The sequence below is a fragment of the Mycteria americana genome, chromosome 1 (genome assembly GCF_035582795.1).
Source record: "Mycteria americana isolate JAX WOST 10 ecotype Jacksonville Zoo and Gardens chromosome 1, USCA_MyAme_1.0, whole genome shotgun sequence".
NCBI classification, from domain to species: Eukaryota; Metazoa; Chordata; class Aves; order Ciconiiformes; family Ciconiidae; genus Mycteria; species Mycteria americana.
Window position 1 is genome coordinate 214,887,188 of NC_134365.1, and position 25,884 is coordinate 214,913,071.

The 25,884-nt window shown below is 38.4% G+C and overlaps 1 protein-coding gene across 7 annotated transcripts in view; it reads right to left on the bottom strand.

Moving 5' to 3' along the window:
* Positions 1 to 25,884, bottom strand: part of LOC142404403 (disks large homolog 2) — an 800,410-nt gene that overhangs the window by 25,760 nt on the left and 748,766 nt on the right. For all 7 annotated transcript variants that reach the window (XM_075491172.1, XM_075491171.1, XM_075491177.1 and 4 more), the window contains one exon: positions 19,419 to 19,494. In XM_075491172.1, coding sequence (XP_075347287.1) covers positions 19,419 to 19,494 — 76 coding nt within the window. The remainder of the gene's footprint in view (positions 1 to 19,418; positions 19,495 to 25,884) is intronic.

The window sequence follows — 25,884 nt, forward strand, 5'->3', positions numbered from 1 at the left end:
GTCTGCAGGTTGAAGGCAAATCCCCTGGAGACTGGATCGATTTGATTACAGACGTCTCAAATCACAACCTTCAGTTCCTTATTTGGAAATTATCATCGCGTTTGGCTTGTTCAGATAAAGGGCTACAGATGGCTCAGCATGCTTTGAGATCAAGCCACTCATCTTTAATCATAGCAGACTGTGCACAAAAGTAATTAACTGGCTGAAAAAGAATAGGCTGTAAAGAGGGAAGCAGAAGCCTTTGATTTACTTGTAGTAGGTATGTGAATTCAGCTCTGTGCCAATTAAAATAAAATATTCTTTTCTGGTAACTGTTGCTGATTTCACAGTGTTTTATTTGGCCTCTTAATTGACAACTTCTTAAGTGTGTTTTAATGCTTTTTTTTCCATAATTTAAGACAAAATACTTTGTTTTATACATGTGTATGTACTCATTAGGTTCCTCTGGATACCCTTTTAGTTTTATGTGATTTAGAGATGGAATTCTGCTGATAAGCAGTATTTCATTGCATGTTGAGCAACACATATTGCTTCAATTCTTTAAATGGGGAATTAATATGGAAGAAATTGGGTTTTTTTTTACATAATAAAACCTTTGACTTTGTAGACAGTCGCAAGGGCTCATGGCACTGTACTATGTAAAGGCAGGATATGCCTGCTTGGGACATCTATTTCAGATACTAAGTGAGGAATTAGGGTCCCTATACAGTCAATTGAGAGAAGCTGGTATTTCCAGAGGGCACCTATGCCGAGCTGCAGATAGTGCTTATCTGAAGTGGTCTGTGTTGTCCATCAGACAATGTCCTACACTGTTTCCTGATCTGAACATATGCACTGCCCAGACACATGGCTTTGCAAGTGATCACCTCCAAGAGATCAGAGGCCTTCTTAACTCATTTAAAGGGCCAATTTCATGTGTTTGTCATTGCTCAGAAGAAACATAACCAGTATTGGGCTCCAATTCTGAAATGGAATAGAGTTCCAGAACATAATTAATTTTCTCACATTTTGGAAGCACAGCATAAAATGTGGTTTAGAATATGTATTTCTGAAAGATGTGAAGTGAGGTACTGAAAATCTCTGTTAAAATAGTTGTCTACTTGTGTCACGAAAGTTTCATGCCACTTTTACATTTCAGGCATATTTAAAGTTCAGTAACTGAAAACAAAGGAAAAAAAATGCACCTGTAGAATAAATGATCCATGAAAGTCTCTCAGAGTATGTAAACATTCAATGTGAAATTAATGTGGAGGTCATGCACAAATAATCCAGACAGCATGCAATTTCAAAATAAAGCAAATATGAAAGAAAGCCAGAGGAAAAAAAAATGCACATGAAGGATTAAAGTAATCTGTGGATGAAAAGAGGACTGACATGCACATTACATCACTTTAATGACCTAAAGGATATAATTAAATTAAAATGTGTTTTCTGTGATCATTTCTTTTGTTTTTCCAAAGAAAGGAATGTAGCATGTTAACATTTCCCACTGTGAAAATGTTGTTTGTCACGATTCATCTGAATTTGACATAGTAATACTATAGGCATTACACTTAACAAGGGGAAAAAAAAATATATATACACAATAGCACCTCAAAAACTAAAGGGGTTTTAAAATGACAATCAGTTCATTATCAAATGCCATTTCATTTTGGAATTAAAGAGAATGTTATCAAATTGATAAACAAACATGCTGTGTTTCACAGAGATCATACAATAAATAACACTTATAAGTAGTCTTTTTCAATTTTTTACCCAGCAGTCTTTAGCAAAAACTTCAGAAAGTCCATTTTCACCAGAAAAGCACATATTTTTTTGAGCTTATGCATGATCTAACAGTATATTCCAAATTAGACAGATATACTATAGTGTTATATAACCTTTTCCTCCTTTTGCAATTTCAAGTATTGGATTGCCTTTTTAATAAGATATTGTTCCACTTTAATTTGGACAATCAAAATCTGGCAATTCATAGCAGGTGACTGTTATGTCCAACTGTGTCACTGCATTTACACCAGTAAAAAGCCTTGTTCCTAAAATAAAGCTGACTCTTAGTTTATTAATATCCATAAACAAATATGTTTATGCATGTGTTAATATTTCTATAGATTAATCATTGTGTATATTCATGTTAATGACCATATATACTATCACAATGGGGTCATAGGGATTATATTTAAAATAACAAAAAAACTGTAAAATATTATAAAAGACTAAACTGGGTCTGATACTACAAGCTTATAGAAATAATTAGTCCTTGGTATTAACTGAATGGGCTTACCATATATTTATTTTCTTGTACATTAAGTGCGTGTTGCTTCACAAGAAACCAAAGGCCAGCCTTGATTTTGGTTTTGTATCCAATATAAAAGTGATTAAAATCAGGCTGATGGTCTCCACCTTAAGGATATGAAATCCTGCAGACACCCAGCAAAATGCTTCTTATAGATACCATGGTATATATCTCTAACGTAAAGAGATAGGAGGGTTGGCAAAGAGAGGAGAGGGAGGCTCATACAGAATAAAACCATGTTTTTATTAGACACACTGTGTTAATTCCAGATTTTATTCTGTTGGTGGAGGAGTAGAGACCAACACTGAATACAAATTTTCTTTTTTAAGAAAGGATTATGCATGTGAGGAATGGTGGTAGGGTTAAACTGCAGATGTATGTTTTTGAGAGGTATTCTTTCTATAAAATGGCAACTTTGAGACCTGTCAAATATTCTGGAGCCAGTTTTCACAGGGTGTCCCTATGCTGCTGGATAGGTGTGACATAGCTGTAGGATAAATGAGAGAGAGGTATTTGCCTACATCTCTCAGCCCGATGCAAAAGTTGGATGCCACTGGAATTGAAATTGTGAGATCAAGCTTAGGTTTGATTCAACAGTATTTATGCAGGCAGAGTTTCTGAAAATCAGTGAAAAAATGCCTGAAAATGGATTCTTGTATAAGTCACGATTTCTTTGCCATGAATATTTTAAAATCCTGTAATGGCAAGTAACTCAGGCATTTCGGTCGCAGTGAAAAACCTGTACAATAGATTACTTTTATACCTCTCTGCCATCAGTTCACACAGACTATCACTAACCTAGGAATTGGCATTAGTAGGCAATTTATATAGACAAGTGCCTAAGACTAAAAAGCAAATGCAATTTTCAAGTACTGTTTGACAACTGAACGGTAAGGTCATTCTTCACAACATTTGAACTGCGATGAAAAAAAGAGTCTTTTCTCAGAAAAAAAGGGGAGAAAAGCTTTCACCGATGTCCTGGCTTGAATTCTTGTTTGATACTACTTAGGCATAGACTGTGTTTTGAAGAAGTCAGAAAAAAATTGTGATGTCCACTCTTGCTTGACCAAATATCTGGCTTACACATTCCAACCTTCTCTGGTTGTGACAGACATTAAGACACTGTGTGTTTCTTCTTCTTAAGAACTCCCTTTGGTATTTTTTTGTGTCAACATCATTTTTGTATTTTAAATGCTTTTCCCTAGGTGCAGCAGCCATAGGTATATATGTTATCCATCAGCTAATGGGATAGTTTTTTTTAAAGGAAATTTTCATGTAACATTGAATAAACAATCCAATTTCAAAATTTGCTTTATAGTGGTAAATATCACAAAGAATAGTGCATCAGTAATTTGATAGTCGTACCATACTGCAATAGGTAACTATATCATTGTTTACTTTGAGCTTCTTCCCAATTTTTTTTCACAATGTAGCTGATCCAGCCCATACTGTTTAGTGCAGATGTGCTCTTGATAGAGGTTGTCCTCTTTATGCTTTGCAAAAGAGCCTTATATGTGGGGGAAAGATTTCTTTTGATGTTGTAAAAGCTCTAAAAACAACTATATCTTCTAAAAGCCATTGAACTCCCAAATACAGTGCGAATACTTTATTTTGCTATTTCATTCAACCAATGCTAATCCTCAGTCGTGAGCTGGGAACCAGTCTTCAGGGATCACCTGAGAAAAAGCTGTTCCAGAGCACTGGCTGTGAAATTCTTTTATACAGAGTGTAGATAAATTTCATTTACTACCTATTTTTAGGCAGGTTTGAGCTCAGGTTTGAGCTAAGCTTTAGCCTAGTTTTTATGTTACATGATTATCTGTATCATCTTGTTTTGAGATTGGTCTAGCAATGTATATGAGTTCATTCATTTTGCTGCTTCTCATCTGCCATGGTTTTTTTGATTCTTCTCCTTTAATACCTGGTTTTGGCCTAACTTAAATGAAAAGCCCTCACTTATACAGCATTCTACAAAAATCTACAAAATTTATCAGCAACATTATGTCCCTGCAATCCTTTTCTCTGTATTTAATTCACACTATTTGTATTAGGGACATTCTTTTACTCTGTTTGAACACTGAATTTAATAAAGGTTTGGGCACTCAAACGCTGTTAAATCCTCTACATGTTAAATCTCTCCCATCATACTGAGAAGTCACACTCATACCAGAAAGAAAAGTTTGGACTGTAACAGGTACTCAGTGTCATTTCTCCTTTCAAACAAATAGATATCACCTCTCTGCTTTTATAGTGGGCTTTTTCACTTAGCAATTCAAAACGCATGATGAATATGAAGTCTCCAAAACAAACTTTTGAAGACAAACCTGTGTTAGTACATCTGCTTTATGTGAAAAGTGGTTTTGCAGTCAGCATGGCAGCATGGTCTGGGGAACATGGGTCAAACCGCACTTTGGAATCTTCTGCCTCATTGCTCCATCTGCAATACCGGGACCGTGGCAGTGCCCTCCTCACAGGCACTTTGTGGGGACTAGGTCAACACTGTCACCTGGTGGATACTGTCACTGAGGCCATGGTAGTTTCTTTTATTAAGATAATGAAGTATACTGTGGTTAAGTGACTTGACCAAATCTAGAAGAAAGCCAATGCTACTGAGCCATTCTTGCTTTCCTGGTGTAACCACAAACTCGGCCAGGGACTGGGTTCACACACACAGAAAGCTCCTAATGACGTCTGTGCAGACATGCAGAAGATAAACTAAGTTGTTAGTGGCAACTGTAGGCCTGGTTGTATAGTGACCACGCAGTATATTCTTTAAGACATATATCTTTCATTCGCAGTCTAACCACACAGTTATATGCTGGCAAGCAACACTTGCCAACTTCTGCATGTCTTTTTATGAGATGCAGGGGGAAGGATGTCCCTATTCTGTTAAGTTCAACTTTAAATTTTCCTAGATAACGCAAGTATTTGGGAAAACAAAAAAAAGCCTGTGGTACAGTCATTCCGTATTGAATTTTTGCACCATGATCTGTTTTGATAAGTGAGAACAAACTTTGGGTGAGAAGCAGCTCAGATAAAGATAACTCCGCTTCCTTCATTTTCCCATGAAGCTGCAGGGAGATTTGTATCTTGGAAATCCAAAGTGAAAAAGTACAAGCCTGATTAAAAACTCCATTCTGTCTAGCTTCTACAGACAAGGGTAGTGTTGTTTAGTATTCATAAATATGAAATTTTACTAATCTTTTTTTAAGACTGACTTAATGCCACTTGTCAGCCGGCAACTCATTTTTAATTCCTCACAAAACAACAGTGAAAACCAACACAAATTACCAGGGGAACAGAAAGACTAATAGACTTCCAAGAAAGCATGTAAAAGCAGTATTTCCAATTCTGCAAACATGTATTTAACTTGGTGCAAGGTACGAATCACATTAAAAAGGGAGTACTCATCTGTGCTAATTTACATTGCATCCTTGTCGGCAGGATTGAAATGCCAACGTAAAAACCTTGCGTACGTGACAGCCAAGGCCATTGACAAGTATCTGAAGGCTGTACACAAAGAGGGTGGGAAGGATTTGTTCAAGCAACACTGAAATTAATAGTGTCAAAATAAGAAAGTGCAAAGCTCCTTGACAGTGAAATCAATTTGGATGTAGAATAATCTGCCCCAAGGGAAGTGGAAAAGCCTAGATCATTTTTCACGTTTAAAACAAATCTGCTAATCTTAAGTGCTATGGAGAATAACACTGCAGTGCTGGGAGAGAAGGGGGCGGTGAAGGGAAAAGAGCTAAACAATAAGCCTCTCCCAGCTCCAATGTCTGTGTTTCTGTGATGAGATGCTCGCAGAGCCACCATCACAGAGTTGTGCTGGGCTCCAGCACGGGCTTTGACCTAGCTGGGCTCACTACAGTCGTGTGGGCAGTGTGAAGGTCTTCCTCTCCTTGCTCAAGGCTGTCTCTGGAGTTAGAAAGTGTATTCAATGTTTGGCAATGTTGTCCCAAATCTTCCTCTACTCTTTTTAATTTTTTTTTCCAAAACGTAACTTTCCCTGTTAGAGCTGATTTATGTCATCAACTACTGATCCCACTAATAAATCTTTGCGCACGTGAACCTGTCTCAGCATCCTTTGTGCAACAATGATGACGAAAGAGCCTCAGAGATAACAGTAAGGTCGGTGGGCACTTGGCAAAGTTTTGGGACTGTTTGATCACCAGCCCAGACCCATAGATTTTTCTACAGTGCACAGTGTAGGACCTTTATCAGCTTGATCTTCATTCCTCAGTTTTGATCAGATATTTTCTCGTATCTTTTTCTTAACTCTGATTCCCAGTTGACTGCTGGTGCTTCCTTAGATTTGCAAATGAAATTGAGGGTTTTGGTCTCCCCTATGCAATCTTTTGAATTAATCTCACTAATAAATAAAGCTGGAGAAGGTGTTAGTTATCTGTGCTGTTAAAAAAACCCAATGTGCTCCTTTATCACTATTTTTTGTAGAATCATTTATTTGTGCAATTAAGTGCTGTGCACTTGTGCAAGTGTAAACTACTGCATAAAATGGAACACTGCATAAAAAGAATAAGTTGCATAAAGACTTTTAGTACTCTTATTTTGTGAAGTAGTAGTGGAGAAAGATTTACAATACCTACATGCCTTCAAACTATTCACTGAGAGACAATTGGAGCAGACTTCTCTTTTGAACTGCCCTTTGGAGTTAAAGGAAGAGTGTTTGCACTCACAGGTGACTGGTGTAGCAGGCTGAATTATGGCAAAGATCTGGCTCACGAGACAGTGAATCATAGCAGGCTCATGGTTTTCATTTAAAACATTGATTTATTTAGGCCTTACAGCTAAAATTATAAAAAATAAAGGCATGGGCAAACAAAACCAAAATCAATCTCTGTGTCAAAGACTGGTGTGAGGTTTGTGTAGGAGGTGAAGGTCCTACATCTTCCAGTAATGCACCTCACACTACCAGTCTCACAGATGGGGATATCAAATTAGATGGACTTTGGCTTTGACCCAGGATGGCGGTTCCTGTGTCCCTATAACCTCCCAAACGTGGCCTGTGAGTCACTAAGTCAGTCGTAACTGAACTGCTTGAATTTGAGTGAGCCAGAAATAAAGATGTGAAATATAAAGACTGTATGACCTTGATGAGCGTTAACGCTTAACTCCACTCTTCTGGAACTTTGTGTGAAATCTTACTAGAAGAAAACTTTGTTCTGTTTCTAATTCTTTGACAATATCTATTGCCAATACTATACATTTTTCTTTTCAACTGCTTTTTTAGAAGAAAAGCCAGGTAACTATGACTATCTATACATACATGCAAATTTCCTACCATTTAATTCAGGGCATTAGACAACAAGTTATAAAAATAGCACACACATGAAATTAAACTCAGCACAAATTTCTGCTGGAACAGCTTGGAAGAAAAGCAATTAACTCTCAGCTGTAAACTTTGGTATTCTACCTGTGCTAGCAAATTTTCACTGTGTTATATTTAATCTGTGGCCAATTTAGACATTATACTACATATCTTCATGTCAGTAACTTTCTTAAACATTTCTCTTTCTTACCTAAGCAGGGGTGGCACGCACTCGTGGGACAGAAAACACTGATACTATAGTCCCTAACGTTATGGCCACCTAAGAAAAAATGTCTTATAAATAAACTCCACACAATTATCAGGCTGAAGAAACTGGAAAATCTATGAAATACATGTATTTAAACTGCTCGTTAACTGAAGAAATGACTCCATCAGTATTTTCTTTGACTGACAAGCTGCCAATAGGCAGAAAATTTTTTCACCATCTGGATCAAGATCGACCCCAAAGCCTTTATTTCTCACATTTGCTACTCTATTGCATTATGCTTACAAGTTGCAGATATTTAGAATTTGGACTTATAAATAAAATGCAAAATAGCTTTTCTTTTTTTTTTTTTAACTGGAAAACAGACCCAAAGATTTTTTACTTTAGTATTTTTTTTAATTTGAAAGAAAAACTTCTACTGGATTTTTAAAAGAAAGCTACAAAAACATATTTCTTCACTTCAGCTGAGTAAAAGCCTCAAATTTGACTTGACGGTATTTTTCACAATCTCCAGAACTGTTTCACCACTTTAAAAAACCAGGTTCCTTAAGGCATGCCAGTTCCCTGCTAGGGTCAACACTGCTACTGTGGCATAAATTAAAACTGAATACTCACTTGTTTTCCTTTACTTTCGACTGGGACCTGGGCCCAACAGGCATTATTCTTAAATTATTGCACGTCTTTGTGAGTGCCTCAAGATATCCTGGGGCAAAAACACACTGTACAGTTAAATTTTCCTGGCTTTGCACTGTTTTATCAACTGAATTTCATTTGATTACTTCAGCACATGAGTGAACTAGATGCTGATGACAGCAGTATTTCTAATGTACCTTGCAGAAACGCTGAGCGAAATGTGTTCAGCTTAAGGGGAATGGTCAGGGCAGCCCAATAATATGGGCTCAGGTCAAAACAGATGTGTAGCCAATATCCACTGCCTGGTACCAGCTCCAGCTGCCTTGAAACGTGAAGATAGGACTGTGGAGGATGTGAAAATGCATGAAAAAGCAAGGGCAGCTGGACAAATGAGACCCATGTTTTCCTCTGGCATGGGGAGAAGACGTCTCCTCCAAGATACAGGCTGCACTAGCAGGAATGATGCTGAGATCTGATTCTTCCGTGACACCCAATGCTACCCCCATTTCTGAGGTCCTGCAGCCTTTTCCAGAACTTAAACCCAACAGAGGGGAAACGAGAAGCAAGACAGCAACAAAACCAGATGGAGAAGAGCAATTTATTCCTCCTCCCTGCGCTGGGCAGTTTCACATCAAAGCTCTGGAGAGTATCTTCAGACCTACTAATGCCTTGTGCCAATAAAAGTCCTTGTGCAGAAAATATCTCTGCTCAGTAATTTGCTTTTAATAATTTCCACCAGCTTTTTTTGACTTCTTATAAAGACCTATCTATAAGAACAAGTTGGTGAGGAATTCGTGCAACATGATTTCACATTACTTTTTTATCCTTGCCATTAATTTCCATTTTATCACAGAGGAACGTTCTTGAACGATTGCTAAAGAGTAACAACTAAATTCCAATATTGCAGAAACAATGGTTTTGTAAAAGATTTTATGTCAACTAGTAATGGAGATGTAAAAACAGGAATTTTATGACATGAATGATTTCCAAAGCTTATTTTAAGTTGCACACATGAAAAAATGTTCTTATTCTCTGGTTACAGCAAAGCAAATTTCAATCATTCTGAGATGGGGGAGTGTACAGTAAAATACTGATTCACAACTCTTGCAAATAAATGACATGCAGAATGATTTTCTATAAAAAGCTCAGTTCTGACTAAAAGGGGATTTTCTTGTCTGTAATTTTTCCACCTGTAGGTATACAAGCAAAGAAGTTCATAAGCCTGCACTATCTCCACAGCAACAGTGTAATTCGTATTGACATTGCAGGAGCTATATGCTGGGCTGAGCAGAGGGCTTACCCCTATGCACTTCTAGATAGCTTTGCCTAACCTAACCTAACCTAACCTAACCTAACCTAACCTAACCTAACCTATCCAAGCATTTATAGTTTGCACTTGGCAAAGTGGTAATAGAAGAGTATATTCAGAATACCTGTTACAAGTGCCTAGGTTATTCACTGTAACTTCTAGCGCAAAGATTAGTCCAAAGAAATGGCTGAGAGGTCTACGTTAGGCTTTTAAACTGCACAGTTTGAATAAGGCCCTGTGGTTCTTAAAGTAGATTATCATGTCCGATCAAGATAAAGCAGGTAAGGACTGCAAATCCTTGTCATGCCTTAGCCTTGTGAAGCACTGAAGGGCCATAGCCCTGTCTCACCGTGTCTTGAAATGGCTGCTATGGTTTTTAGAAGGTGCACCCAGTTAAGGCTCACAGAAATGGGATCCACTGCATCTAGCTTTAAACATTTACCCCGTAGGTGCCTGGGGCAGAGGTAGTGACCCCAGGTTCCCCTTGCAGTCATTGCATGATTCATCACATCTCTTTTAGGCAACAGTGGCAGGTTAGTGCTCTTGACCATGAAGAAAGGAAGAGCTGTTCACTTTGGGATTTTTGAGGTGGAGAAAGATTAGTTTAGGAGACAGCAAATTAATATTAAAAAAATCAGCTCATGTTTTATAGCATTTACAGAATTGTCCCACCATCATGTGTAAATAATATTTCTGCAGGAAGCCATATTTCAGGCTTTCCAATTGTGCAGGTAAAATATTTTTGTGACAAGTAGAAGCCAAGCTAGAACATTACAACTCATCTCTGCATGCGCTCCTTAGACATTTTCCAGAAGCTTATAAATAAATGCCTAATGGAAGCATATTTTAGCTAGGAATTATTATTAATTATTTTTAACATCAGTGGGTGTCCAATAATTGTCTGGCACTGAGACAATAAAACATTTTTGGTTTGGGCAAATTGCAATGTGTTTATTAGAGTGTTATTGAAGAGTCATTTTGTTTATACAGCTGAGGCCACACTGTGAACCATTCTGGATGCTAAATGTTACTAGGAATGCTAAAATGTTATTAGGAATCAGATCAGATCAGAGTGGAAATACTCTGTTTTGGGTTTTTTTAGGTCCTGCTTTCCTGGTTTCAGCTGGGATAGAGTTAATTTTCTTCCCAGTAGCTGCTATAGTGCTGTGTTTTGGATTTAGGATGAGAATAATGTTGATAACACACTCATGTTTTAGTTGTTGCTAAGCAGTGCTTATACCAAGTCAAGGACTTTTCAGCTTCCCCTGCTCTGCCGGGTGCACAAGAAGCTGGGAGGGGGCACAGCCAGGACAGCTGACCCCAACTGACCAAAGGGCTGTTCCATACCATATGGCCTCATGCTCAGTATAGAAACTGGGGGAGTTGGCTGGGGGGCAGCGATCGCTGCTCGGGGACTGGCTGGGCATTGGTCGGTGGGTCGTGAGCGGTTGTATCACTTGTTTTTTTCTTGGGTTTTGTTCCTCTCTCTCTCTCTCATTGCTTTCCTTTTCATTACTATTATTATTATTATTATTATTATACTTTATTTTATTTAAATTATTAAACTGTTCTTATCTCAACCCATGAGTTTTCTTACTTTTGCTCTTCCAATTCTCTCGCCTGTCCCACCAGGGGGGATGGTGAGTAAGAGGCTGTGTGGGGCTTCATTGCCGACTGGGTCTAAACCACGACACCTGTCTAAACCAGTTTCACTTCAAATCTCTCTAAGCTGGGGGACTGAATTCATATTCTAACTTTTACTCTAGTTCATGTCTGCTATTTTTAATGTGACTAAAACAATATAACAATCCTTAGCGAAAAACGCATACTAGGGTTCAGGTCAACTTCTACTGCATTTAATGGGAAGGCTCTTTGTCTTCAACACATTAGAAGCATGATGTAATGGAAGTAAAAGAGAATACTCAATTCAATTGACACTGCAAGTGGAAGTAGCACCAAGGAATGGAAAAAGATTTTTAAACTAAAATTGAATTACACACCAAAGACTGACATTTTATTTCTAATGATCAAAATTAGTCAGAATTGGTAGTACAAGTCTTATGTTAAGCTGTATAAACCATTAGTATAAGCCTAGCATTATCTTTTGCAGCCTACTGATAGGAAATGCTGTTCAAATAGTCATAAGAAAGGCAAGCTAGAAAATTTTGGACCAAACTAAAGTGCTTTGATAGTCACAGAACAAAGTAAAGAGCAACTCAGTCCTGCTTGTTCATGATCTCATCTGGGATCACATCAGTGGGACGTGTGTCTGCAGGGCAAGTAGGTTCAATAAACTCCCACAGCCCGTGGTCCTTGCCAGGGCCATGCTGTTTGTTTGCCTGTGCCCTGCCTTGCATCTCGCCCATCCCACCTCACCTTACTGACATGGCTTCCTGGCTTGTTTGGACCTGACTTATTGCTACAGACTTTCTGGGAACCACAGGGCTGTGGACCAACCTTGGTTGCTGCCACCAGACTTGCTGTTCATGCCCTGGGACTGCCCTGGACTGCGGCCCTCGTTGTGAGGGTGCTGTCACCCTTGGGTCCTGGTGGAGCAGCCCTCTCCTGCTGCTCCCCAGTCTTGCACTGCATCCAGGTTATTGTCCTCCAGCTGCTATCCTGGGCAACAGAGCTGACTGCAGTTCACTCTGCCCTCTTTAACCCAACGTCTTTAAAAATAGCAGTAAGTATAGAAATAGAACAACAACATTGCAGTTGCATTATTCACTGGCTGCTCCTTAAAAACTACAGTAGTGGCAGGCTAGAAAAAATATAAAAGGGCTGGATTATGCAGGCAAGTTACACACAGGCAGATTGCTCCTAGGCACATTGCTCCCAGGCATATGTACCTCCAGTTTCTGAAGATTACAGCTACACAAGTCATCATTTTTCTAAGCAACAGTCGGAATACCAGTTGGAGGCCAATTTATAGCTGAGCTGAGCACTTACTGCAGTAAGAGTGCTCAGATTTCTTTGAAGAATACCCCCCAGGAAGCCGTTCCTGTTAAATAGCAACAAGAAATTAGAAAGACAGAGAAAAGTAAGGACGGATAGATCAGTAAGGATGGATAAATCTGGCTGAGACCAGGAATAAAGAATATTTAATTGTGTGTCAGTGCCTACGCCACCTTCACTAGCCCTCCTCCATATCATCCTTGCAGGTAGGTGTATGCTGCTTAATTTATGTTCAACCTCTCTTCTTCTTAGTAAATCACTCCACCTGTGATCCCACACATTCTGGTGTTTGACACTTCCATTATCTTTTACTTGGTGTCTGTTGCTATTTTCTGATCTCCAAATTTAGAGAGGGAAAAAAAAGACAGAGGGCCCTCCTTTTCTCTTTTCCTACATGTGGACATGGACAAATACCCACCAACGTGGACAGAAATGCTATTCCCAGTCCAGTATCTCTCCTTTCACTACCATTTTGCTACTGACTGGAGGTAATTCAGAAAACAAACATGATTAAGCAATTGAGTGGACTGTTTTATAAGGAAAACTGAGGGGTCAGTGAGTGCAATTTTTGGGACCTGTCAGATGGTCTACTCTTTCTCTGTCAGTGCAATGTAACCCACTGTTGAGTGTGTGTTACCAGGCTCTCCAAATCAGCAGCTAGCTCCACAATGAAGATGCAGGTTTTCAAACACGCTCAGATTGCAGATTTTCTTCTGCTTCTATTATTGTCCCAGTACCAATCACTTTAGGAAATCCATTCATTATGTCAAGTATTTTTAGAAGAGGAGTGCAAAGAAAAGTTGGTAAAAATACACTGAATATGTTGGAAAACTTTCTGATTATAGACTACAGAACAGTTTCTCACCAAAAGTGGTGAAACTTCATACTTAGAAAACTTAAGCCTAGTTAAACACTGATATATGTTAGAAACAATCTTCGGTTGGCGGGGAGAGAGGATAGATAGTCCAATACATCTTTATACTTTCTAATTTCTGAGAAGCAGTGATTCAGTTGGGATTATCACCTTTTTCTCTGCATTGATGCACCCAGATCTGCCGTGGAGAACTGCTAGCACCGATGCTGTACCTGAGACCAGGGCAGGTGTGACTGCTGGTTCTGCTTGGTGAAAATGAAGACAAATAATCCAGTCTCCATATACATTGCTAGAAGAAGAAATAACAACAGGCTTAAACTGCAGCCGTTTAGCCAGTTCTAATGATGAGGAGAGTGAAGGACTGGATTGGACTGTTTGGGAAGAATATGAAATTTCTGTTGTGGCAGGTCTTTAATACAAATCTGTGAGACAGGAAGAAGGTACAGAAAACACCCTCAGGGCAGGAGGTGGACTCAGTGACCACCTGAGATTCCTTACAGACTAGTTTTTCTCTGATTTGATGACTAGGGCTGAAAATACCATGGTTTTCTAGAGCAATTGTTTGGAAATAGGTGGGTTGGTTTTTTTTTTTTTTTCCCAAATACTTAATAAGCTGTCAAAACGTGTCCTACGTATCAAGTCCTGACAGTCAGTGGATTTTGACATTTGGAGGAGAGGTGCATTGAGTATGCAGAGGGTTTTATTTACACCACAATATCGAGTTTGCTATCTCAGTCAATTTTAGCTTTTTCCTTTCACGCCTCAGTGCAGTGTTGCTAAAATGACAATAAAGCAAGAGGGTGACCTTACATTGCAGCCAGGGCTGTGGGATCCGTAAACAGAATCTGCTCATAAGAGATATTATTAAATGCTATCAAGCTTCTGACTGTCATAATAAATACATTCAGAGGCATTTGAAGGGGCAGGTTGAGTGCAATGTAGGTGATCTGACTGGAATATGAAAAGAACTGTGGATGATGAGTAGAAAAAAGACTAATGGATAGTGATGGAGCAGTATGGCGTGGGTCACAGCCCAGGACCTGCACTGATGATGTGCAGCAGAGCTGCTGGGAGAGATTTTGGCGGGACGGGACAGTCCCCTTTGTCGGCAGGCACCTTGTCCCTGTTTGGCACCCCGCTGAACAGCCTCACTAGGCCACTAATCATGGACTGAACACCCCCCCATGCACCCTGACACACGCATTAAAAATCGAGGGATTGTGCATTAAAAATCGAGGGATTGTGAGAGGCGTGACATTTATTCCACTGGGAACTGACATTGGGTATTTGTCCATAAGATAATATGCTGGAGTCACTGGCCAAATAAGGTGTGAAATGAAAAGGCATATGGTATAAAAAAAACAGTTCTCTATACAACATTAAGTTTTACCTGAACATTATGCTTCAAGATAGTGCAACACTTCTCTGGGAAAAGACAACATCCATGAATATTAGAAAAAAAGGTGAGATGTTGAAAAAGGTCTTTCCAAGAGCTACCGTTTCCACTATAAAAATATTTTCAAGAGACAGTCAAGAAAGGGTGTATGATCTGACAGGGAGCAAAGCAAAAGAAATGCTATTTTTGTCTCCTGAAAGACTGGTTGTAATTGCAATGGTTGAGAAAAAAGCAGATTCCTGGGTTGTCTCTTTTCCCTCTGTAATATTTCCATCATTGTTTGACATTCTTTTTGATTCAGTAAAAATCTGAAAAGCCCTCAGTCACTATGGGTTTTAGGATTAGAAAACTAAAGGCTATTCTTGTTCAGTCTGAAGCCTCTGGTAGTGGGAATTACCAAGAGTTCAGTATGCTGCTTTGGCAGATATATAACCCTGCTCACAGCAACTAACATGTTCTGCTCCTTTTGGCGCAAAAGGTGAGCATCAGAAAATACTTGGGATATGATCTTGAGTTCAACATAGCACAAAACATACTTTTTAATTAAGTTTGCGCTCACATAACTCCTGTAGCTTCCTCCAGCATAAATATCAGATATAACCCTTTGGGCTGCTCTATTTTCCATTGATTATCCATAGACCAGTGGGCCTCATAGACTGAGACAGCAAATGCTTAGGAAATCATAACTGTGTTATCTTATCTTCATTTACCTTTTTTATGTTTGAAACTTTAAGGTAGTCAGTGTCCTGGAAACCCTGCTTTGCTGCAGTAGCATAGAGCAGCTGTAGGGAACCAGAGGGGTGGACTGGTTGCTTTGATACTCCATCCACCTTCAGCAGCAATTAGAAAAGCTGGTGAAGATCGTTACTACAATTATAAGAAAGAAGCTAGAGACTGAACTTGGTCAACATAACTGAAGCACAATCTTTGCTTGGTGAAATGAAGCTGTTTATACCAGTATTTGTATTCTTTTCCTTATTACACAGGTGTTAGCCTCTCTAACAGATGTGATATCTTTAAAACTGTTAATAGGACCTAGGATTCTGATGATGTCTTTGAACCTGAGCAAATAAGTTTCTTTTGGTCAAAATAAACAGAACATGAAAGAAAAGTAGCCCTATTGGGTTAAACCAGGTTGGGTTAACCCAACCAGGTTGGGTTAACCAGGTTGGGTTAACCAAGTTGTCCAATAACAGATATTTAAAAGAAAAAGTAGAAGAAACATGATCCTTCCCCTTTTACAACCTCTCTGCTTCTTGAAATCAACAATTAGTATGCCCTGAGCTACATGACAAAAGTGTTAAAAGTTGTCATTGGATTCATTGCTTGCTAACTTATCTAATTCCTTTTAAACTTATTTATTTTTTATACAATATCCTGTAATAATGAGCATCAGAATTTAATTATGCATTGTAAGGAAAGGTACTATCCATTGCCTGATTTAAACTTGAGACCAGAAGATTTCACTGGGGCTCCCTAATTGTGATTCACATTCCCGGTTTTTGTATTCATCCTGATTTTGTAGACTTTAATTTCACAAGCTATGGGTTGAAGGGGTCCAATGGAACGAAGTAAAAGTGATATAAATATTCTAAATCACATTTTTAAAAAATGCTGAACTCATTTTCTAGATGAGGTAATGCACCCAAGTTTGGCTTGAAAAAGAGGAAATTTTGGGCCTTTGAAAAGATTATCCTTTAGCTATCCCTGCTAACAGGTTTGTTGACTGTATTGCTGAGTGTTCTTAAACACCTTTTTAGTGAGACACAAGAAGCTGATCAGCTACAAATGTCACACCATCTGCAATAATGTCTTTCTATCTTATCTCCAGGTTTGGGATTAAAAATGAGGCATAAACAGATGAAAATGCGTAAGACTTTTAAAACTTGTAGAATAACTAGACAGTTCATATTTTAAATCATAGAGAGAAGTTATCTCAAAGAAGTTTTGGCACTATCTCATAAAACATTTACTGTAGCTTACTAGGTCTTAAACATTGCTTTTGTAGGGGAAGAAAGGAATTGGGGCCAGCAAGATGCTTCAAGTTAAAATCACAACAGGATAAACCTTTTACCTGTGCAAAAACCCCTAAGCATTCTCTGTATTCAGTTAAATTTTGTTAAAAAATGCTTCCATGCACATCTCCTGGCCAACTTTAGAAGTATCACATGAAATGTTATTCTCCCAATTTCATCTTTAGAGTAAATTAAGATAGTACCCCTTGCCCACATGGTCATGAATGTATGAGCACAAAGGTGCAACAGACACACAGGGGCCTGATTTTTATCTTGAATTTTAGCTTGCTTTCCAAACAGAAGAGTTCTCCTAGGCTTAATGCAGCCCTGTTTATCTGGACTGAATTTCTTCCAGATAAAAAAAGTAAAGCATGCACTGTTAGACAGCTTACACCACTTCTTTTTGAACACTGAAAGACTAAATGGAAATGCGGATCCATACATATATGTGTACTCAAACACCTCATTTTACATGTTGATGCTTAATTTAACAGTGAACACTTTTCCTCTTCATGCTCTTTCAAACACAAGCCCTGAAATTGTGGGTTTTTTTAAATAGACAAAAGCAAATTTTAGCAAATACTAACAATAGAAAGTGTGCTCCCAAAAGGGTTCAACGGTCTTGGTCTGCAATTACACAATTTCCTGAACACTGAAACAAACATTGATGTGAGTGGCTGGAAGATTAATGTTACACTGATGACAAAAATGGAAAAACAATTCAGGGAATCAAGAGGTAATTAAATTCTTGACAGACTCACTTGAATAAGGAACATTATTTATATGAATGAATTATTCCCCTGAGGCTTTGATTATATACAGGAAATAGACATTTAACAAGTGATTTCATTGGCAATATAAAGCTTATTATCTCCCAAAATAAATGGCAACATTAATTTACAGGCTTGCAGAGAGTGGTCATTTCAAACTAAAAAATGGAGTTCTGACTCCTGAAGAAATGCAATGAGATGAATAAGTCCTTTCACAATGCCGTTGGTTATCTATTTCATACCAAGTCATCTGCATGTGCAAATAATGTGCAGAGGCTGAACTCTGATTCCACATACCTTAGAAAGCTGGAAAACTGGTTTCAGTCAGTGCAATTATTCTGCATTTGCATTGAACTCAGGAGCTGTTCTGTAGAGCAGTAACAGGGAAGTATTTGCAAGTCTGAAATATTATTTTGCTGACATGTAGAGGCTTGGGACTCCACTGTGCTAGGAACTGCACGTTCATGGCAAGAGGAACTTCTTACCCTGATAATCCTTTACAGTCTAAGTGAAAGGAGAGAATAGACTGGGATAAAGGAGGTATTATTATTCCCATTACAGAGGGAAATGAAGCAAGAAGAGATTAAGAATCAGAATTTCAAAGTAGGCAGAGCACTACAGGAACAGGAAGGGACCTGCTGAACCACTTGGCCTTGCCCCTTGCTAGCACCTACCTACGACTGTGTCCTCTCATCACCCGTTTTTGGCCCTGCCCTGTGTTTTCTGCAGCCAAACAGGACTTTTTGCTGATGGTTTCTGAAGCTCTGTCTCTTGGTTTGCTCACAGAAGCCCTCAGTTGTAAATCCCATGTATGCCAACTGGACTGTTTTCAAAAATAAATCCCTGCAAATGTAATGTCAAGTATTTACTACTGCTACAAATGCAAGCTACACTTCAGCAGAAAAATATCCCTCAACAGCCAGGACTGTGGGCATTTCTCATGCTATAACTCTTGCCAGCCAGACGGCAACGTACAGGATATTAGACATCAGGCTAGTGAAAACGGTTGACTGGTAGGCACAATGAAGCAATGCTGCAGAGCAGGAGCAGCAGGAGGGCTGTTCTGTCCAGATAGCACTGGTGGAAGGGAACTTGCACGTTTTGTGTGGGCTGGCCCGTCGTGCCTGCTGTGAAACACACCCGTGTTCAATGTCTGTCACAACTGTCAAAGCAGAACATCCCAAACGGAACTTTTGCATCCGGGACTCTTTAACTTTCAACTTTTTGTTTGAGATTTAACAGCTTTTGAAGCCAGGGAATTTACACTTCTTGCCCCATTTTATTAAGCGATTATCCATCTGCATTGGTTTTTAATGTCTTTTCTTCTCTATCCATCATTTAACTACAATCACAGCTATCACAGAATGCTCTTTATTTTCTTAGTATCTTCTGTCGGTCAGTATTATTATAGGCTGCACTGTCAGTCAGTATTATTTTTAAAAGAATATTTAATTATTTAGAAGATTATATCATACTACACCTCTGTCTATATTTCACTATACTCCAGGTCTTGGTTGCAACTATCTAAATATTCCTTATGTTGCTAAAATTTTCTCTACTCTGAAACATAGAAAACAATTACAAAGTGCAATTTCAAAAGGTTTCACTATTTACCTACCCCTTTTGCATCAATTACACCAGGTTTCGCGTTGAATTTCACCGTCTTCAAACGCGCGCGCTCCTTTCTTTCAACTCTGGAAAAGAAAACACAAATAAAGAAACACATGTTGATTATAGCAGCGTTTTGTGTGATGTGTTTGATATCTGATCTCCCAAGACCATTGGTAGCCTACTATGCATAAAGTGAGCATTTAAAACAAATTGTATAAATTGGAAAGAGAGGTCACTTCCTCAGCCAAGCAGCAGTTTTCTGGCAAACATGGGACTGGATTCGAGGAGCTGTCCTACACCAGCGGAACAGCACTTCCTTCCAACACACATGGGAGTGTGGTAAAAGCATGTTAAGGAGAGGTTTACCCTCTCTAATTTAAGTTGTCCAAAAATCAGGCAACATTTAGAGTTCTTCTGTGGTCAGAGGAATGAAACAAGGACAGAGAGAGAGAAAGCTGTTCACCTTGGTGTTTTCAGATGTGCACTCTATGATGGAATAAATTTCTCTGTGCAGGCACCTTTTTGTCTTCCTATAGAGGGAACTTTGATTCCCTGGCTTACATAAATGATGAACTTTTAGATCATCCAAATAAGGTAAAACAAATCCCACCATTTCTGAATCTATAAAAAAGGTTTTTTTCAAAAAAAACCCCATGGTTTCAGAGTCATGAACTCCTTAAAAAATACCTTGAAGTACTTTAAAATTAGCTTAAAATGCCTTACAAAACAGCATGTGACACACAGTGGTGGTGAATGGTGTCTAAGCTCATGGCAAATGCAAAGTGAAAAAGATGAAGTTTCACCAGATGGGTTGAGAAGATGTAAGAAATTGCAGCTGTTGAAAAGGAGAGTCTTGCTCTTTTCCCCACCGCTACCCCACTTTCCATTGCTCCTAGCAGTGCCCCTCATTGCTGCCTTCTCCACAGCAGAAAACTAACCGAGTAATAAAAGCAAATAGGTTGTAATGGTTTTAAAGAGTTAATCAGCTGACTGCAATGATCCAGCAGCTTGTCTGGCTGAAGCAGACTAGAAGAGGGGAAGGGGAAGCTCCTTTCTCTTATGCTTCAGAGCAACCTTTGCCTTGAATCTCGAAGAAAAACAGAGAATTTCTTACTAACCTGAGTTTGAGGGAGGTACCTAGAAGATTTCCAGAGGCCAATGTGTTATTGGGCAATCTTTAACAAATCTGTTAGGTGTTTTAAGTTTTCTCAAATTGCCTCAAATCCATAAACCAACATTCACCATGCATACGTGGACAGTCTGCCCATAGCTTTGCAGAGCCCTTTGCACATGATCGCTGTTTAAATCTTAGGTTCTGCAATACCAACTTTACAATACCACAGATTTTTAAGGGTCTTACCCCCAGCTCATCTGAAGTAATTTTGAATATGCTATCACTGGAAAGATTTTCTTGTTTAGAAACCTTATTTACAAATGAATTTCAAATTTGGCTTCTGAAAGATGGAGGTATGCTATTTGTTACAATATCCAAGTGCAGAGAAACTTTCTTGAGGCTTTGATTACTTAAAACTACACAGTTTTGCCAAAAAGAGCATTTCTGAGGAGATGTACAAATGCTCAGGGGCAGAAGAGCTATTTTCAGCTACTCTAAAACACTGTGAGTTCGGTAGGTGGTCTTGTTTAAACCATGCCCTCCACAAACACCTGCAAGCAGATCAAATGAAAAGAATTTGTTTTTCTGACTCATTTCTGTGAAGACCTCATTGTGAGTGGGTGAGTTCAGAAAACAAAGATGGGCAGGTTCACGTTACCAAATAGCGTGGCCAAATAGGAGAGGACACAAACTATAAATTTTCTTTGGGCTAGTTCTAGCCTGGCCTTGTGAACTGACCACCCATTAGCAGGTGGATGCTTTGGGTGAGCTGATCTTCAAGATCAGTTTAATACAAATGAATCTAGTATGCGTTCACCAAGACTGTCACACGAGATGAACCTGGGACCTGAGAGCCCAAACTGCAGTGTGGTATGACCCAAAACTTGGCTTAGTCTGTACAGTTCTGGTGTTCATATATTTAAAGTTGAAATGCTCCAATGAAAAGCCTCACAAGTTATTTGGTCCTGATATCCATAGCTTCAATAAACACAGCTTGAGAGAGGAGTTGTTATGTTGTATATGCAATGCCTTCAGAGCGAGAAAATACTGAGATCTAAAAAATTCTCTTTGGGAGAGAAACACATATCAAAATCATTGGCAACGAGCTGATGCCGGACAAATTAATTCTAAAGGAAACACAGACAGTTTTACTTTTTAATGCTTAATATATTTAGTTACCAAAATAATATAGAAGAGGAATGCGTGGCATCTCGGTCCATTCGTATCTTAGCATCAAGACTGGACAAACAAGTTACAGTCCCCAGTATGGAGGGAAAAAAGAGGCACACGAGGCATTTATAAATAGATAATTCAGTGTTTCTGTGCCTAAATATTATGGATCAATATCCTGAATTTCCATTATTCAATGAATGAGCATTATTTTAAAAACACATTAATAAAACTTAAAATCCATTAGCATACTGAAATATATGCAGTAAATATTTTACCTGTGGGAAAACTACATACCCTTAGTATATTTGGAAAGTTCACCATTACTACAAGATTTACATATATTATATATTTAAACTTTTAACACAGTATGCTTAAATAATAATGCTAGGAATTAAAAAAAAAAATCTAAGAAGGGGTGAGCTCTCCCCTAAACAAAATCAACCCCCAAGAAAACAAGTGCAGAGAGAGAAATCTAAAGAAAGGAAGAAGCTATTCATGTCCTTACTCACCTTGACTAATATGGTCATTACTGTAAAAGTGACATTTACTACCTTTGCAAAATCATCTACAGAATCTATCATCTACTAGCCCAAGCAAAAAAATCCAGTCATCTACCTATAATTGAAACAGTAACTCTATTTGTCTAAGATTAGGAGTTGCTTTAGGAAATCTAAGTTGAATCCTGCAAAGCTAGCTTATAAGAGCTCGATATTGTATTTTTATTAGACAATAAATAGCTGGGAAAAAAGTGAGGTTTATTATATCCTCCAAATTGGTCCAGATATGACCCTTTTTCTAACTTTCACAGTTTCCTACAAATGGCATTAGAATACCTTCCTGCCAATCTCTTGGTTTCTAAGTCTGGATAGTAAGAATACCTAGTTTCTGATAATTATTTTTTTAAAAATACAAACTCTAGTCTTTTGATAGAATGATAATTAACACAACATCTTTCTTTCTGTCTGAGTGGGCTTATATATTTCCTACTGAAACACAGTGAATGTTGGTTACTATAGTTACAGTTTAAATTTAGAATAAATGCATTTCTCTGTAAGTGTGGAATATTCACATGGAAGCAGCTCAAATGCAGCTTTCAAATTAAATCTATGTCATTAAAAACACATGAACAGCCTTAAATTTAAACTAGCAGATGAAGTCCCTTGATACTGCCAGTAAGAAATGAAGACTTGAGGCTGTGTAATTGCCTAAATAGGATGGATGCCTTCTGAGAAAATAATTAGCTCAAATGAACACAGTATTCTACTTATTAATCTGTGTTAACATTTAAACTCATTCCAGTCCTGTCTAACTTCCTAAAACATCTGCTTTTAACTTCATTTCTTATTCACTGCATAAAGAAATTTGGAAATGAACCCTGAAGAGTGGATTTTATTTATGAAATTCATCATAATTGCATTAGCAGCCATGGAGGCATCGCTGCTTTCTACAGGCATAGCAGACAGATGAGGAGCTGCAGAAACATTCTGCATTGCTTTGAGAAGTATATAAATAATGTCATTAAGTGCCATTAATCCTCCAGGCAAACATACCAACAACGTTCATACATGCTCAGCATGCCTGCTGAATATTACAAACATTTCATAATCTGGTACGGTATTAAGGATAGTACACAGTGTTGCCTCCCATTACAATTTTCCCGACACCTTCCACAGTAAAACTGTTCTCGGTTACTTATAATTTAGCTGAACTGTAAACTTCCAAGCTGAAATTTCATGTATCTCAGGGTGATTACATTACTGTTGCTGCCCGAAGTGTCAATGAAATGGGTTAGCTGTCAAAGAAAGGCTAGGATAAAATAAATGTTTTCTCCCAGTTTATAATATACTCTTAAAAGCACTTCAGCTCAGGTGCTCTACTGCCTTCATGTCTTGGGTCTGGGATGTGAAATGTGGCAGTGGGTTGCTCCGGTATCAGCAATATACCTCTCTTCTTCCTGAAGGAATCAACCCAATATCTCAATGTCTGAAAAGCTTTGTTTTTTACATGCTCTGGAGAACTCTGTTAGCATTTAGCTTGGCTCTCCAAAGATTTAGCCTTAATCTTAATTATTAATTATTAATTATTAATTAATAATCTTAATTATTAATCTTAATTATACATCTTAATTATTTTTTTAAAGGAACACTGATTCAAGCACTTTTAGTACTTTTTTGAATCTTCAGTTTTGTAATTGCTACATTTAAAGACAAATAAACTTGAGCTCCCTTTTCCCCAAGACAAAGGGAGTTTAGGCACAAAAAGCCTTTTGCAGCAGCTGACATCGTGAATGCCTAAATAGCACACGAGTGTAAATTCTGTACGTTGCTTTAGCTGACAGCAAACCTACCATCCCTTGGACAACTTTTTCATCAATCAGCTGAGGAAATTGCTTTTAAAGGAAGAAATGTTTCACTTCAAACTGTATCCATTTTTCATTCACCACTGCTGCACAAAGCAGGATTATGGGGGGTTGTGCAAAAATGAAGTGAAGGGGGAGGATTCCCATCTGCCAAATTTGCAGAGACCCAAATTTGCAACCCTGACTTGCCTGATAGAAACATTGCTCCCATGCCCCTTTCTAATTATATCTTCGTGGTAGAGCTATGCCCAAGGGATGGAGGAAAGCATTATTTCCAAAACTACTTCATGGCTCAAGTCCCATTTTCGAAAGTGCCTGGGGGTCACTGAAACTCAATGAGATTTCAAGAAATGTTCAAAGACACCTACATCCAGCATTCAAATGTGACTTGGGAGCTGAAATGTTCTGAGCCCCATGTGGAGACAGCATCGTCTAGCATGGCTGATGGGGATTTCGCCTCCAGCTTTCTACCTGCTCTCCAAGTGTAGCTCCCTCTGGACATACTGCTGCATACAGGGAAATAGTCTAAGACCATGTGAGATCTGGGACATTTGGACTATATCCTGTATACTCATTTTCTCTTGAAACCTTTCTTGGTAGTAGACACTTCATGGCCTTTTTTTAAAAAATGGTCAGGATTCATTCTCCTCTTCCCATGTAAAGCTAAAGAAGTGGAAAGGTACATTGAAAATATACCTCAGCCTTCAGTGTTTCCTCACTAGCAAGTTCAAGACCACATTTCTTTGGGATGCTGTCCTCTTCTGAGGAACTTACTACTGGGATACAGCACCCACTGCACTGCAATGTCTATCTCCCTTTGTGTTTCTGGGCACACGTTGCTATTGAAAATGGGCCTCTGGGATTTTTCAAAATGAGACTTTCATTTTTTCATATGCACTGCAAACAAGAAGAAATCAAGGATAACTCAACCAGACACGAACTGTGATCCTCCATTGTTGAGGGTTAATGGACCACTGGGAATTTTGTCAGTGCCTTTCTAAAAGCACTAATCAGTCTTCACAACGGAGATGTAAAATATCAAGTGAGACACGCTTTAGTCTTCAATAACAGTGATCATCATGGATGTAGAATACAGATGCAAATTACAAACTGGTGTCAAGAATCAAATAAAATGGTTACAGTAGCCTAATTTGCAGATTTAGCACTGAGGTGCTCTGCAGAATGAGTTATTTCCAAATCCAGCATGAGAACTGTAGGAAGGGGAGTTATCAAATAGAAGAATGCAACGTAAAATGGATACTTGAAAGACCTTGCTATATTTCACATCTTTGTTAACGTGTTTCTTCTTGTCTTGCTTTGCCATTTCCCAGTCATCCCCATTATATTTCTTTTGCCTGCCCATCAAGTGAAAGATAAGTGAAAAAGATGTATTACTATTTATAGTCCAGATATGTGGACTCGGTCCATAGTTTTTTATTGCTTCCATCCTCTGCACTGCTTAGCCTTGTTTATATGAGGTCTGAGCTTACCAATGGATTCCCATTCTCAAAATTATTTTTGAGCATTCCTGAAGTGGTATTTTTGCAACAGAACATGTATTTTTCAGTAGGAGAGAACGTGCTCTCATTCAGCTCTCCACCTTCAGTGACTTGCTTATAGAGAGCAGCTCAGCACCTGGTCAATATTTTATGAAAAGAGTAGACCTAATGCCATTAGGAAATGAATTCTCATAAAATTGTAGAACAACCTTACTCTGTTTAAAAGCTAAGGTCAGTTTTTCTTCAGCATAAAGTTTCCCATCATTGCAAGAGAACAGGAAAAGGTTTATACATACACGTACATATCAATTTTTTTCCATATTTATTT